Source organism: Onychostruthus taczanowskii, unplaced genomic scaffold (assembly GCF_017590055.1).
Source record: "Onychostruthus taczanowskii isolate IOZ18803 unplaced genomic scaffold, ASM1759005v1 scaffold64, whole genome shotgun sequence".
In the NCBI taxonomy this organism is placed as follows: domain Eukaryota; kingdom Metazoa; phylum Chordata; class Aves; order Passeriformes; family Passeridae; genus Onychostruthus; species Onychostruthus taczanowskii.
Window position 1 is genome coordinate 4998878 of NW_024504122.1, and position 12947 is coordinate 5011824.

Here is a 12947-nt window from a genome sequence, read left to right on the forward strand (position 1 = left end):
GGCGCGGCGCTGCGGGGACGGGCGCGGGGTCACCGGACTGCAGCCGCCCGCGCGTGTCCCCGCCGGGGCTTTGCCCCGCACCGTGCACGCAGCGCCCTGCGGTGCCCCCCGCGATACACGCTGCCGCCCGTCCTGGGGTGCCCCCGGCCATGCATGCTGGCCCCGCCCCGGGATGCCACACCGTGCATGCAGCCCCCCCGAGGTTGCCCACAGGACGCACAATGCCCCCGGAGCGCCTGACCACGCATGCGATCCCTCACGTGCTCACGGGAGGTACTGCTGTCCCCCAGAGATCCCATGATACAGCCAGCATTTCCCAGGGTAGCTGCAGCCCCTCAAAGCCTCTGCTCCCTCCCCGCACTGGTGCCGGATGCTTGTGCACATGGATAGGGGCGAGGAGGGAGGGATTCTGGGCAGGAAGCAAAAGGGCAGGTGGGCAGCCAGCAGCATCTTGCGGCATCCTGGCACTGCAGAGCTCTACACCTGCCCAGGCTCCACCGGGGACATTCGGCCACCGGGGACATTCGGTCACCGGGAAGCAGAGAATGGAGGCAGCCACCAATAGGATCTTACCCGTGGGGCCAGCCAGGCAGAGGGAGGAGGGCAGCAGCTCCCACCGGTGAGTATTCAGGCGAGCCGGGGTTCCCATGACCTCCTGGGTGGGCACTGATGCTTGGAAAGAGACAGGCCAGGGAAGGAATGAATAAAGGGGGCAGAGGATGAGCACGGCACAGGTGCTGCTGGCATCCCCTCACCCCAGCACAGCACCCTGCAGTCTCCCCCCCCATCGCTCCACACTCCCCAAAGCTTAGTGCCAAAATCCATCAGCACTTGTGGGCTGCCCTGCACGCCAGGCATGGGCTCTGTCCTGCAATGCAAAACCACACAGCAGAGGGTAGGCTCTGCGCCCAGCAGTGCAGTGGGGGTCCCTGGGATCTGTGTTGAAAGGTTGGGATCACCCCTGTCCTCACCAGGCCCTGGCATACCATCGCCTCTGGAGAGACGTTGAAGGGGCCAGGTGGCTCAGCCTTCAAAGGTGCAGGCAGAGCTCCGCCCTTGGGCTGGAGTCATTGATGCCCATGGAGGGAGGGGGCTCAGCTTCTCCTCAGAATCCAGGCTGAGCCCCCTGTGAGGCAAGGGGTGGGGGGGGGGTCGGATCCTGCACACTTGCCTCTACCCCAGGGCTGTGCCTTGCTGCTACCCATCACCCCTAGCATCTTCCCAGGGCTTCTTCCTTCCCAGGAGCCAGCAGCCTCCAGGGACTCCTCGGAAGGACAGCAACCTCTGCCAGTCAGGGGAGCACCCCTGACCCTGGAAGCAGAGAGCTGCTTTTTGGTTTTTCCCCACTTCCTCTTGGCACAGCCATGGGGATGGTTTTCCCAGCAGTAGGAAGAGGGCAACTGCTGGACACTGGAATCCCTCAGGGCTGTGGGGAGGCCCTGCAGGGTGCTGGGCCCAGGGTGGGGGTGGTCAGAGCCAGCCGTGCACAGCTCCCAGCCTTATTGGGACAAAGAATGCAAAAGGCCAGGGTTTGCTACTGGCACCGATTCCCTTTCATGGCCCTGCAGTAACCCGGCCAGAGTGGGAGCCCCAGTAAACAGCTCGCCTGGCACCCAGTTCCCCTGGCTGGGGTGGGCATTGCCACCACTTGGCTAGGCAGCAATTGGCCCCCAGCTAGGGGCGGCCTGTGGCCTGGCTGTGTCCTGCACTCACAATCCTGGCCCAGCACACATGGGCTGGAGTCATGTCCCTAGGGCTGCCCGGGATGTACATGCTGCAAGACAGGGGAGCAGGGGGGCCTTGGGGTGGCACTGCCCAGCTGGCAGGGGGCCACAGCTCTCATGTCACCCCCCTCAAGGCTACACTTACCCACTGATGGCCTCTCGTGTCTCCCACCTGGCCCCAGCACCTGGCAGTGTACCCCAACATGAAGCTGTGGGAGTAGAGGGGCAGAGCACTCAGCTGGGGGTTACATGCAGTCCCCCCATCAAGCTGGCTTCACCCACAGACTGCCAGCCCTGGGCAAGGAGGGCAGCGGCAGCTGCCACCAGTTTTGTACCTGACTGCCAGCACTGGGTTGGCCCGGGATGAGTTGTTCCCCTCTGGGGCTTTGCACCACACTGGGCTCTGGGGTGCTTGCAGGGCTGTCCAGGTTCCCTTCCTTCCAGGCTGCCTGGGGCTGACCCTGCTGCAGGTCCTCACCACCATCCTCAGGCTCTGGATGGGTCTCTGGGGCTGGCTGCAGCTCCAGGAGCACGAGGGTCCCTGAAACCACAGCTGTGGGTGAGAAGAGACTCTGCTCAGGTAGCCTGAAATGCATCCTGCAGCCCCTCCAGGCTCCCTGCCCACCACTGTGAGACAGCATGCCCTCCATCGTGCTGCAGCTGGCCAGGCACAGCTCTGGCCCCAGGTACACAGCCCAGACAGGATTTTGCCATGGACATTTGTGGGGACTCACCCTGAGCACCAGGTTTCTGGGGGTCTCTCGCTTGCTGGCTGCACAGCTCCTGCATCCCAGCTGGGACATGCTCCTGCTCCACCACATCCTCTTGCTTGCAGGCCTGGGGGGAGTAGAACCAGCCCCGCTCCAGTCTCCCACTGGGCCCATTCCAGCCAGGGACGCACAGGCTGTGGACTCTTCCCATGCTATCCAGGTCCCTGCCTGCATGCTGCTGGGAATTGACAAGCCAGTCCCTGCACAGGGGTCACAACAAGAGGCTCACAGCGGGACAAGTGTCCCTACACCCTGCTGCATCCTGTGGGCAGGGAGAGAGACAGTGTCTAGTGAAGGGGGACCCCAAACCTGCCCCATGCCTCCAGCCCAGGCACTCCAGGACTCTGTGATGCAGGGAACATCCAGTTTTACATCACCGCGTCCCTGTTCATAGCACCTGCAGCTCTGCTTGGCAAATGATGCAATATTCCGAACATGGGACCATACACAGGTGACGGATCTGTCTCTGACATAAGTCTGAGCAGGGCTAGGGTGTTCTGGTGTCAGCTAGGGAACAAGGTGCCAGTCCTGGCTGTGCCAGTGCCTCTAGCAGCACCATGACTCTAGGGCAGGGGGAGATGAAGGGGGGCCCATACCCTGAGGGGGCACAGGAGAGCCAGGCCCCAAACTCAAGAATGGAAATGGCTGGATCAAAATCAGCCAGCAGAACAGCCCTCTCAGCTGCTCAGTGATGTCCCAGCCCAGCCAGGGCTTGGGGGCAGCATGCCAGCACATCCAGATGAGGAGGCAGACAGTGCTGAAAGGTGGCACAAGGCTACATCCCTTTGGCAGTATCTTGCTACAGCCCTGGGGCAGGTGGAGGAAGAAGAAGGGCTGGATAGAGGCAAATGGGAGAACCCACGCCTTCTTACCTGGCTGCGGGGACACCCATTGCTTCTCCTCTTCTCACCCCCACCCTCAAAGGGCAACCCCACAGGGTTGGATGCAGAGATCTCCTACCACTACAGAGTCTCTGCAGTGTCATCCCTGCTGCACTGAAAACCCTAGTTTGTGCTTATTCCTTGCAGCTCTGCCCACCAGTTTATCCCTCCCCCATCCAGAAAGCTCCCAGCAGCTTCAGTCCAGAATGAGCCCTGGCCCCTCGAAGGCTGGCAGGAACAGCCATGAGAAGGGGGACAGGGAATCGAGGTTTCTACCCACGCAGGGGAACTGCTGCAGGAGAGATGAATAGCTGTTGCCACCGAAGAGCCCCATCCCCAAGGACTGGAGCAGAGATGGGTGCACCACACGCACCAAGGGGCTCCCAGATCCCCACCAGGTAGTATCCTTGGGAGAAGCCCAAGGGGAACCCTGGCCTGAAGACCCAGCCCCAGCCCACCACTGCTGGGGCCACACTGGCACAGCCCAGCTGTGTTTGCCCTGTCCCCAAAGACTCCAGCCCCACCTGTCTCAACCCCTTCGGGCAGGCAACCACAGCTTGCCCAGGTCTCTTTGCTCCAGACAAGCTGGCACAGGAATCCCAGTAAAAGGTGAAACCCCATGCAGTGCTCTACACACTCACCGCTGAGCCTTTGGGCTGCTGGGCAGGGGTCTGCTTCACAGCCTCCCCATATCCACTCTCTGGCCCAGCCAGTGCTGGCTCTGCATCGTCCTGCTGGCTGCTCTCCCCGCTCTTGTCTGTGCCTGGAGGCTTGGTGCTACTCTCACCACAGCTTTCTTCACTCGCAGTAAGGGCTGGTGTTTCAGCATTGTCCCTCTGGAAAATTTTTATTTCCCCAGGCACAGTGGGGGGCTTGCTGCCATCCCTTCGGCTGCTCTGCACATTCCCAGCCAGGGTCGCAGCTGGGTGGGAGCAAAAATTGTGTTCAGGAAGGAGCTACCCACATCTCACACTTTCCAGGGCTTCCCCCTCAGAACATGGGAATGGTGCCTCACCTTCAATCTCCTCAGCCCGCAGCTTACGGATGGCAGCTCGGATCAGCTTGCGTTCCTCATACTCACCCGCTGACCGCAGCTGCAAGAGGGAAGGACCCAGGAAAGCCCCAGCACAGGGTGACCTTTGGTCAGCCCCAGCACAAGTTCCATCCCAGCAAACAGTCTCCCCCAGCACACAGTCACTTACCAGTTTTGTCAGTTCCTCCACGCTGGTGATGGCTTCGAGCTGCTCAGACAAGGCAGCCAGGGCTGCCTGCTGCTCCTCTTCCAGGTGCCGGGACCTGAGCAGGGTGGAAGGGGTGGCCATTTGGGAGCTGTCACGGGCGCTTGTGAGCAAAGTCCCCTTGTGGGCAGCTGGCAGATCCAGGCAACAGGCCCCACCAGGTGCCAAGCTGCTCTGTGCCATGCTGCTCCCACCCTCATGTTCACTCAAATCTATCCCAGCCACACTGGGGCCAGGTACTGTAGCCCCCATCTCCCAGGGCAGAGGCAGGGAATGACCCCAGCTCACAAGAGGACTCACTGTGGCCAATTCTCCTTGTTGTCCTGTCGATGGCTGCTGCGTTCTGGGCGGAAGCGCTTGGATGCCAACGTCTCCTCGTCCCGCTCCAACTCCTGCCGCTGTAGCTCCCGGATAGCCGAGCGGATGCGGCGCCGCTCAGCCAGGTCCAGTGTGGCCTCCAGCTGGGTGCACAGGGCAGGGCTCTGCACTGGCTCTGGCCACTGAGTCCCCACCTCGGCCCTGGTGCCACCCTCTCCCACACTGCCATGAGTTGCTCACACTCTGGACAAAGGCGCTGTCTGTGTGTGGCACCCACGTGCCCAGTGCATGTTGCCTGGCACTGCCAGGCCCTGCAGGAAGTACGCATGGCCCCCCTGGGACAGGATGCTGGAACCAGCCATAGTGAGGAGGGGCTGTCATGGTGGCAACGAGACCTCCGGGCATGTAAAGGTCAAAGAGACAAGCACGGGAAATGAACACCCACCAGTGGTCCTGCTGCCTTGCAAGGGTTGGTGCCCTGCAGCTCTGCCCCTCCCAGTACCACCAGCTCTAGAATGAGTCCTCCTACCCACGCCAGCCCCTCCAGCAGCGAAGGGACAGGACAGCCCATTCTTTTCTCATCCCATGTTCACCAGGAGGTGCTGGTTGAAAAGATCTCAGCATCCCACCAAGGAGTCATCTTGTCCACCCTGCAGCCCTCCCCATCCTCATTCACTGCTAGCAGATGGCAGGTGGCTCTTGGAACCAAATCCATGAGTGGGATCTGTCCTAAATCCAAGTCCAACCCTTCACGTGTGAGAAGCACGGCCACAACTCCCCCACAAATGCCCTCATGAACATGTCACAGGCACTCCAGGTGCTCCTCAGCCCACCCAAGGCCAGCACCTGGCATGCACATGCAGAGCTGCTCTCCCTCTTCCAGATCAGGTCACAGCCCAGCCCCACTACCAGCTCCAGTTTTTCCAGAGTGCTATGAACACACCTCCTGATGTTCAAGGGGCAGAAGACAGCCAGATCTGCAGTGAAAGGCTGGTCAGGGCAGGCATGGTCCCACTATCCTCACACTGTCCTGCTGTAGGACATCAACACTGCCCTGACATCAGGAACCTGGGAGGTGATTTCCCATGGAGCTCGTTAAAAATAAACCCAGTGACCAACAGCAGCTGCTGGCAGCATCAAGCCCCATCGTGCTGGGAGAAGCCATGGCTGTGCCACAGGACAAGCACATCAGTCCCTTCCCTGCAGAGAAGCTATCTCTCTGGAGAAGCTATCGCCCTTTGCCTTCTCTGCTTGGAGTTTGGTGATATGGCAGGGTATTCCAATCTTAGGGAAGCCAGCAAGAACAGAGCAGGCAGAGATGCCATGTGCCACCCCAGCAGCAGCCAAAACTGCTGTCCTCCAACACTTGACAGCCACAAAGCCCAATAGGGACCATTATCCTTCCCCAGCTGGGAAGATACCGGTGGCCAGGACTACCAATCCTAGGGCGTGCAAACTCTAAAAATACACATAACCTCTGGGGGAGCTGCCTGGAGCCAGGGTGCTCTTTCCTTCTCACCCCAGCAGCCCCTACCGTGCCAGCAGGCAGTACCATCCCTTCCAGCATCCTGGCTAGACCTGAGGCCTGCAGCCCACTCTGGGCTTTTATCCAGAGCAGGCACCTCTGCCACCACAAGGCCAGGGAAGCAGCTGGGAAGAGCAGGAGCCACGGCACTGCCAGAACAGTGGAGAGTGTTGGAGAGAAAACCAGCCCCTCCATCCTCATGGACTTCTCTTTTCCCATCTGCCCTAGATGGCTGCTGGCATGCCAAAGATGCCACTACAGTGGGGACAACTACCACCAGGACAAAGGCATGGTCCAGCAGCAATGGCAGCCAGCCAGGAAGCCTGGCTCCCTGCAAACAGTGCAGCATCGATGGACTGGGAAGTGGTGGAATTTGGTTCAGCTCAAAATGAGGGGCTGGAGGCAGAGCTTTTCGGTAAGGACAGCTCTCCCTGCAGCCATCCAAAGGCTTTGAGGACAGGAAAACAGTCCTCAACTGCACATTGGGTGGCCAAGGCCTTGGCCCTTCCCTAAATAAGATGCTGGCAGTGAGTGGCTTGGCCCCAGCAGCTGGGGCAGTGGTGAAGGTGGGGGGAGAGAGGAGAAGGGGCATGTGCACAGCAGCTGTAAAAGTCGTGAGTGCCAGGAAAGGAGGACACAATGGGATACCAGCCCTGCAGACCCTGGTGCAGGAAACTTGCTGGCACCAGCGTGTGCTGTGTGGCACCCACCTGCCACCTCTGGGGTCTGTCCTACCCAGGAGGCTTCAGCTGGGACCTGACATGCACTCAGGTCCTGGAAGGCTTCTCCCCACAGGAGAAATGGCAGGGCAGGAGAAAATGCCTTATTCCAAGCCCACGTCAGCAGGGAGCTGGGATGAGGCAAATGCGCAGCTTTGGAAGCTCCGTAGCCAGTAGCACAGGAAAGCGTGACGGAAACCACAACAGCTGCGAAGGACCAAGGGGCCCAACCCTGCCAGCACAGGAAGGCTCAGGGATCAGCACATGCCGGGGCCCCATGGGCCCTGCCCAGCTGCCAGCAAATTAATGGTTCCAAGCAAACACCCTCCTCAGCACACAGAGTGCCTTTGTGAAGAGCACTGACACAGCACCCATAGGCTACTTCCCCACTGGTGCCAAACACAGCAGCGCTCAGAGCCCCAGTGCAGTGGGCAGCTCCTCCAGGAGGGCTGCAATTAGCCTGGCATCCATCCGGCTCTTTGGAGTGCTGCAGCACGCAGCAATTTGGAGGCTGGAGCCTGGCCACAGGGAAACCGCTTTGGGACACCGGATGAGCCTGGCACATTGAGCACCTCCTACAGCCCAAAGCTTCATTGTCACCTTTGGAGAGAGGCATGGGGAGCATGGCTGCCCGACGGGCAGAGGAAAGCAGGAAGGACACTGGATGACAGGGATGCGGCAGGGATGCAGTGCTTTTCAGGGCCATTGAAGATTTGCCAAAGGCTACTGGGTATAAGAACAAGGGGATCTCATGGCAGCAACTTTCCTAGCTCAGGCCTACCCTGCCTCTGTCTCCAAAGGTATTTACATCCTCCTTAGTTAACCAGACTAAGAGGTGAAGGGGCTGGGAGAGGGAAGCATTCCCCAGCCCAAAGCTGGCAGATCTCAGCCTGGAGCTCAGTACAGCTGTGAGCACTCAAACAATCTCTTGCTTCTGGACATCCACCTAAGAGCCACACTGCAGTAGCACCCACCCCATCCCCCACAGCTCTCTCCTCCAGCTTCTCCAAGCCCTTGGTCACCTTTACGCTGTACCATTGGTTCATCACAACTGGCCTCCCTGGGACTGCGATACCAGTGGGTAGCTGGGAAGGGAATATGAATGCCTATGGCAGGAGTTGCAGGGCAAAAGCTTCCTGGCAGCTCCCAGCCCAGCCAGCACAGGAGTGAGGAGGCTGCAGGGACCTCCTCACGTCCCCCAGCCTCCTTCTTTCAGTTTCCCTGGGGACATCAGATCCTGCTGCCTAGGAGTCACTTGAGAGAAATGAGGAGAAGCAAGGCAGAGTGGAGGGCTGGGGAGAGCAGAGAAAAAGGGAGGAAGCAGTGGGAGAGGCAGTTTTCCCTTATATGGACTAATCCTCTTCCAGCTGAGTGGAGCCAAAAACCTAACCAGAAGAAAAATAATTCCTTCCCTGCCTCATGTCAGCTCAGATGAGGCTTTCCCAAGCTTGTGCCACACAGCACAGGGAAATGTGGGTCACAAGCACAGTGCTCTGGGGAGGCAAAGCCTCAGCGTGTCAAAGAAAAAGCAGCCATAGAAGCAGTGCTTGCTGCAGGATGAGATCCACCTCCCTGGGCTGCCCAGACACCAGGAACCCACTGCTCCTGGGACTCCATCTCAGATCAGAGACCTCGGCTGGGACATGGCAGAGCTGGAGCACTGGCAAGCTGGGAAGACACTGACCACCCATGCCCATGCCTCTGGATGGATGGTCCATTGGCCCTGACATCACCCCGCGAGAAGCAAGTGGGCTCCTAAGCTCGAACCACGGGCAGGTCTGCGTGTCGCTCAGAGCTGGCTGAGGGCTGTAGGACAGAAAGCTCAGCCGGGGGAGCCCTCGTGCGGACCCACTGCACAGCCCCCACTTCCCGCCGGCATCCCGACTCTTTCCTGTCCCAGCAGACCTGCCTTCCCTGCTCACTCAGCTTCCTGCCGTGACTATTCCCCGCTGGCCTGGGCCACCCCGGCTTAATCCCCGGGGCAGCCAGCACAGCCCTAGCCCCGGGCCAGGGGTCCCTGGGGTTGCCCAAAGCCGGGCATTTGTGGGGACTTCCCGGGACACCAGACCCGGCTGAGTATCCTGAGTCCCGTCTTCGGGACACGGAGACCCTCGTTCTCCAGAGCCCACCGGCCGCGGCAGCGCACGACTGCAGCTCTCGCTTCTGGGACTGCTCCGGCCGGTGCCCCAGAAGCCGCCGCGCAGGAGGGGATGGGATGCAAAGCCATTCAGGCAGAGCCCGGGAAGTGCGCCTGGCACTGTGCCAGCCCCCGGCAGCGCGGGAGCCCGCAAGGGGAGAGCGGGGAACTGTGCCAGCATCGGGGAACGATTCCCCTGGATCCGCCGGCCGAGAAGATGGAGCCGGGACAGGCAGTACAGCCAGGCGAGGTTTCGAGAAAAGGGCCAAAAGTGGCCAGAGCAGCGGGGTCAGAGCCTTCGGAATCACCAGAGCTCGTCTGGAGCTCACCCCGGCCCAGAGCCCAAGCCGGGCCAGCGCGGGTCCCTCCAGGTGCTGCCGCCTGGGACCAGCGCTAGGTCTCCAGCGCTACATCCGCTCCCAGACATGGCTCTGGAATCCCTCGGCCGAGCAACAGACCCGAGGCCCACCCGGTCCCATTCTGCCCGCGCCTGGGACATCAGCCCCCGGTCCGGGGGGGTTCAAGGAGCCGAGACACCTCCGGGCACGATCCACCCCCGGAACCGCCGCGGGCGCGCACCGTACCCCGAGACCCGCAGCAGCCTGGGGACTCACCAGCTTCCGCAGCGCTCCCTCGTCCATCCCGAGGAGACTCTCCTGAGACATCCTGCCCGTTGGGGCCGCACTGCTGCGGCCGGGACTCGGTGGCGGCCGAGACAACAAAGCGCGGCCGGGGCGGCGCGGCCCTGCGCTGGGTTCGGCTGCGTTCCCGCCCCGCCCCGCTCCCCGCCTTCTCCGGCTCGGCTCCGCTCCCGTTCGTGCTCCCAATAGCGCCAATAGCAGAGCCACCGCTTCCCACCGCCCTGCCGCTTCCCATCGCCCCGCCTCGCCCCGCCGCCGCCACCTCGGCCCGGCGCCGCCCCGCCGGACCTGCGGGTCCTGTATCCCGGTGCCCAGCCCTGTCCCGGCACCGTGCACCAGCAGTCGTGCCGTGCCGTGCCGCTCCGGACTCACTCCCGTCCCGGACCCCACGCCGGTGCCGTGTGGCGGAACTCGGGCCTGGCCCCCTTGGGGTTGCACCCCAGGGCGTATCGCTGCCCGCAGAGTGTCCCCGAGCCCAGCCGGGCCGTGGGGGCTCCCAGCCCGCAGGAGCTGCTGCGCTCCTCGGCTTGCGGGATGCGGGGCCACCAGCACCTCCTGCCTGGAGGCCCTCCCCATCGGGCCCGCGGGATCACACTGTGGGATGCCCCTGCATGGTCTGGGGAGCTGTTTGAGCTGCTCCCTGACACCGCTGCAGGATTAATGCCCAGGGCACCCCCAAAAACTTGCGAGGGCTCCCTGAGGATGTGTTGTGCCCCCCACATGGTCCTATTGCTCAGAAGCTGCTTGTGGTGCCCTTGTCCTTACATCCTGTTCCAGGTCCTAGAAGGCAGTGCCGGGACAGCCAAGCCCTGGTGTCTCACTGTCGAGAGGTTTCCCTGGAGACCCCAAGCTCCTTACCTGCAGTTGAAGTGCAGCCCTGCTCTGTAGAGAACAAACATGTTGGGGCTCAATCCTGTTTCTGGGCAAAGGCCAGAAGTATTCTCTGGAGAGGACTAAGTACCTGACATAACCCAGAGGTGCTGTGGGCTCTGCAAAGCTGGCAGCTGCCATCTGCCTCCAGCTCGTAGGTGAGGGGGAGAGATGCTGCTACCTGCCTTGTCCAGCAACCCAGAGACCAAGGGGCTTCTCCAGAGAAGGTTATAGAGATTAAGTTCACTGCTTTTCTGGGAGTTCCCAGCGATCTGGGAAGATGGATGGGATGGAGCAGGACCATGGCATCATCTGACACAGGGAAGAACCCACCATGGTAGGCCAGAAAGGTGGGGTGTGGTAGAGGTGCCTAGGAGGTCCAGCAGTTTCCATGCTGGGAGTGTTGGTTCGGATGTCTGACTTCAGGACTGTTTGCCAGGGTGGGTCTCCAGCTACACTGGCATTCCAGAGCCCTCTGCTGCCCTAGATTCCTCAGTAGCTCTCCAGTCTCCAGGCCTGAGCAGCACTGGGCTCCACTGGAGCATGACAGCCCCTGCCCAAGCAACTATACTAAAGCCAACCCCTCCAATCACTGTGCCATCTAACATATCACCCTCTGCCAATCTCAGCAGAGATCATCATCTTTACTTGCTGGATGATCCCTGCCATATCTGTCACAGAGCTGCCACACAGGGGCCTGGGGTCTGCCGTGCCCTCCATCTCTGCTGTCACACAGCCCCTCAGGGACCAGGCACCCGCACACTCAGGGGTCTGCATCACTTGCAGCTCTGCTGTCATGTGGGAGCAGGCCCTGCCACATATCCAGCTCCTGGCCTTCAGGCAGCACAGCTGGTAGCAGCTCTTCTGCCCTTGCAGTATGGGGGGGACCCTACTGCCAACCTTAAGCTGCTGAAGTTACATCAGGTTTGTTCCCCAGCCCCTCTGCCAGCATCAGCACTGGGCAGGGCAATGGATAATGATGTGTGGCTGGCAGCACGGATAGGAACCTCCTTTCCCTGTGCATGTTGGCATTTTCAGATGGATCTGTGCGTGGTCTTCCCATATGGAGAACCTGGAAGCAGAAGCATGCTGAGCTTTGTGGATAAAGTAGCCTTGGGTGCACAGCTCTCAGCATGTGCAGTGGCACTTACCCTGCCTGTGCTCCTACAGGTTTGCACCACTTCTTGTTCCATTCCCCCAGGCAGTGATCCTGTCACATCCTCACTGACCCGCTGCCACATACCCAGGATCACACCCACCACACAGCGTATGCATCAGCTTCCTCAGCATATGCAGGGCTCCCCGGGGGTGAGGTGGACATGCAGCCAGCCAAGCACAGACTCCAAGCAGACCTCCTTATTCCATGAAGTGGAGCAAGGAGATATTTACAAACCCCTTGGAGAGCCCAGGGCTCCAGCTCCAGGCCTGGCTCTGGGAGGGCTGTGGGGAGGCTGCCCTGTGCATTGGTGCAGGGCAGGTGAGGGAGTGATCTCACCAGTTTGCAGCAATCACAGCATGCTGTTGTGTGTTCTGTGCTGACAAAGGTGGTCATATTACCCAGTAGAGGGGATGAAACTGCATCAGGGGGCAGAGGCCTGGGTGGGTGCACAGGTCCTGGGGGCTCCCTCTGCCAGGGGAAAAGTGCCGCAAAGGGAGGAGGGGCAAGAATCCTTTGGGTTCCCTTTGGGGATGCTAAACATAATGTTAAATAGCAGTGATGGAATTTTATTGTGCAAGCACATGTCTGGAACTGGTCTGGCCACCTGCCTGATTCAGGGATGGGAAAATGCAGACAAAGGTAGGGATGTGACTGTAGAGCCAGGCAGGGAGAATTCAATCAATTCAATTCAATTCAATTCAATTCAATCTCATTTGGAGCACAGCCCTTCCTCTGGGCACAGGAGCACAGTGTGGGGCCAGCATTACCCTGGCAGACCCCCAGGCAGTGCAGGGCTACACAGGCTGCAGTGGGCAGAGGAGGGTCCTGGAATCCATCTCTTCTTCTTCCTCCTGAAGCTTTCCTGGTTTCATACCTCCTCTCTTGGGAACTTCTGACACGCACAGACCTTTGTCCATCCCACTGTCTACACACCCGATATTTTGTGACTGCTCCCAAAATCACAA

At 60.4% G+C, this 12947-nt stretch overlaps 1 protein-coding gene across 4 annotated transcripts in view; it reads right to left on the bottom strand.

The window, feature by feature from the left end:
• The window catches only part of SMTN (smoothelin), a 21863-nt gene extending 11755 nt beyond the window's left edge, over positions 1-10108 (bottom strand). For 2 of the 4 annotated variants that reach the window (XM_041420247.1, XM_041420243.1), the window contains exons 1-9: positions 9927-10108; positions 4914-5074; positions 4578-4671; positions 4391-4469; positions 4017-4297; positions 2459-2561; positions 2060-2277; positions 1870-1933; positions 574-672 (exon numbers count right to left, since the gene is read on the bottom strand). In XM_041420247.1, coding sequence (XP_041276181.1) covers positions 574-672; positions 1870-1933; positions 2060-2277; positions 2459-2561; positions 4017-4297; positions 4391-4469; positions 4578-4671; positions 4914-5074; positions 9927-9977 — 1150 coding nt within the window. In that variant the 5' untranslated portion in view covers positions 9978-10108. The remainder of the gene's footprint in view (positions 1-573; positions 673-1869; positions 1934-2059; positions 2278-2458; positions 2562-4016; positions 4298-4390; positions 4470-4577; positions 4672-4913; positions 5075-9926) is intronic. The other 2 variants (XM_041420246.1, XM_041420245.1) reach the window with 2 other exon arrangements.
• Positions 10109-12947: the final 2839 nt, after the last annotated feature.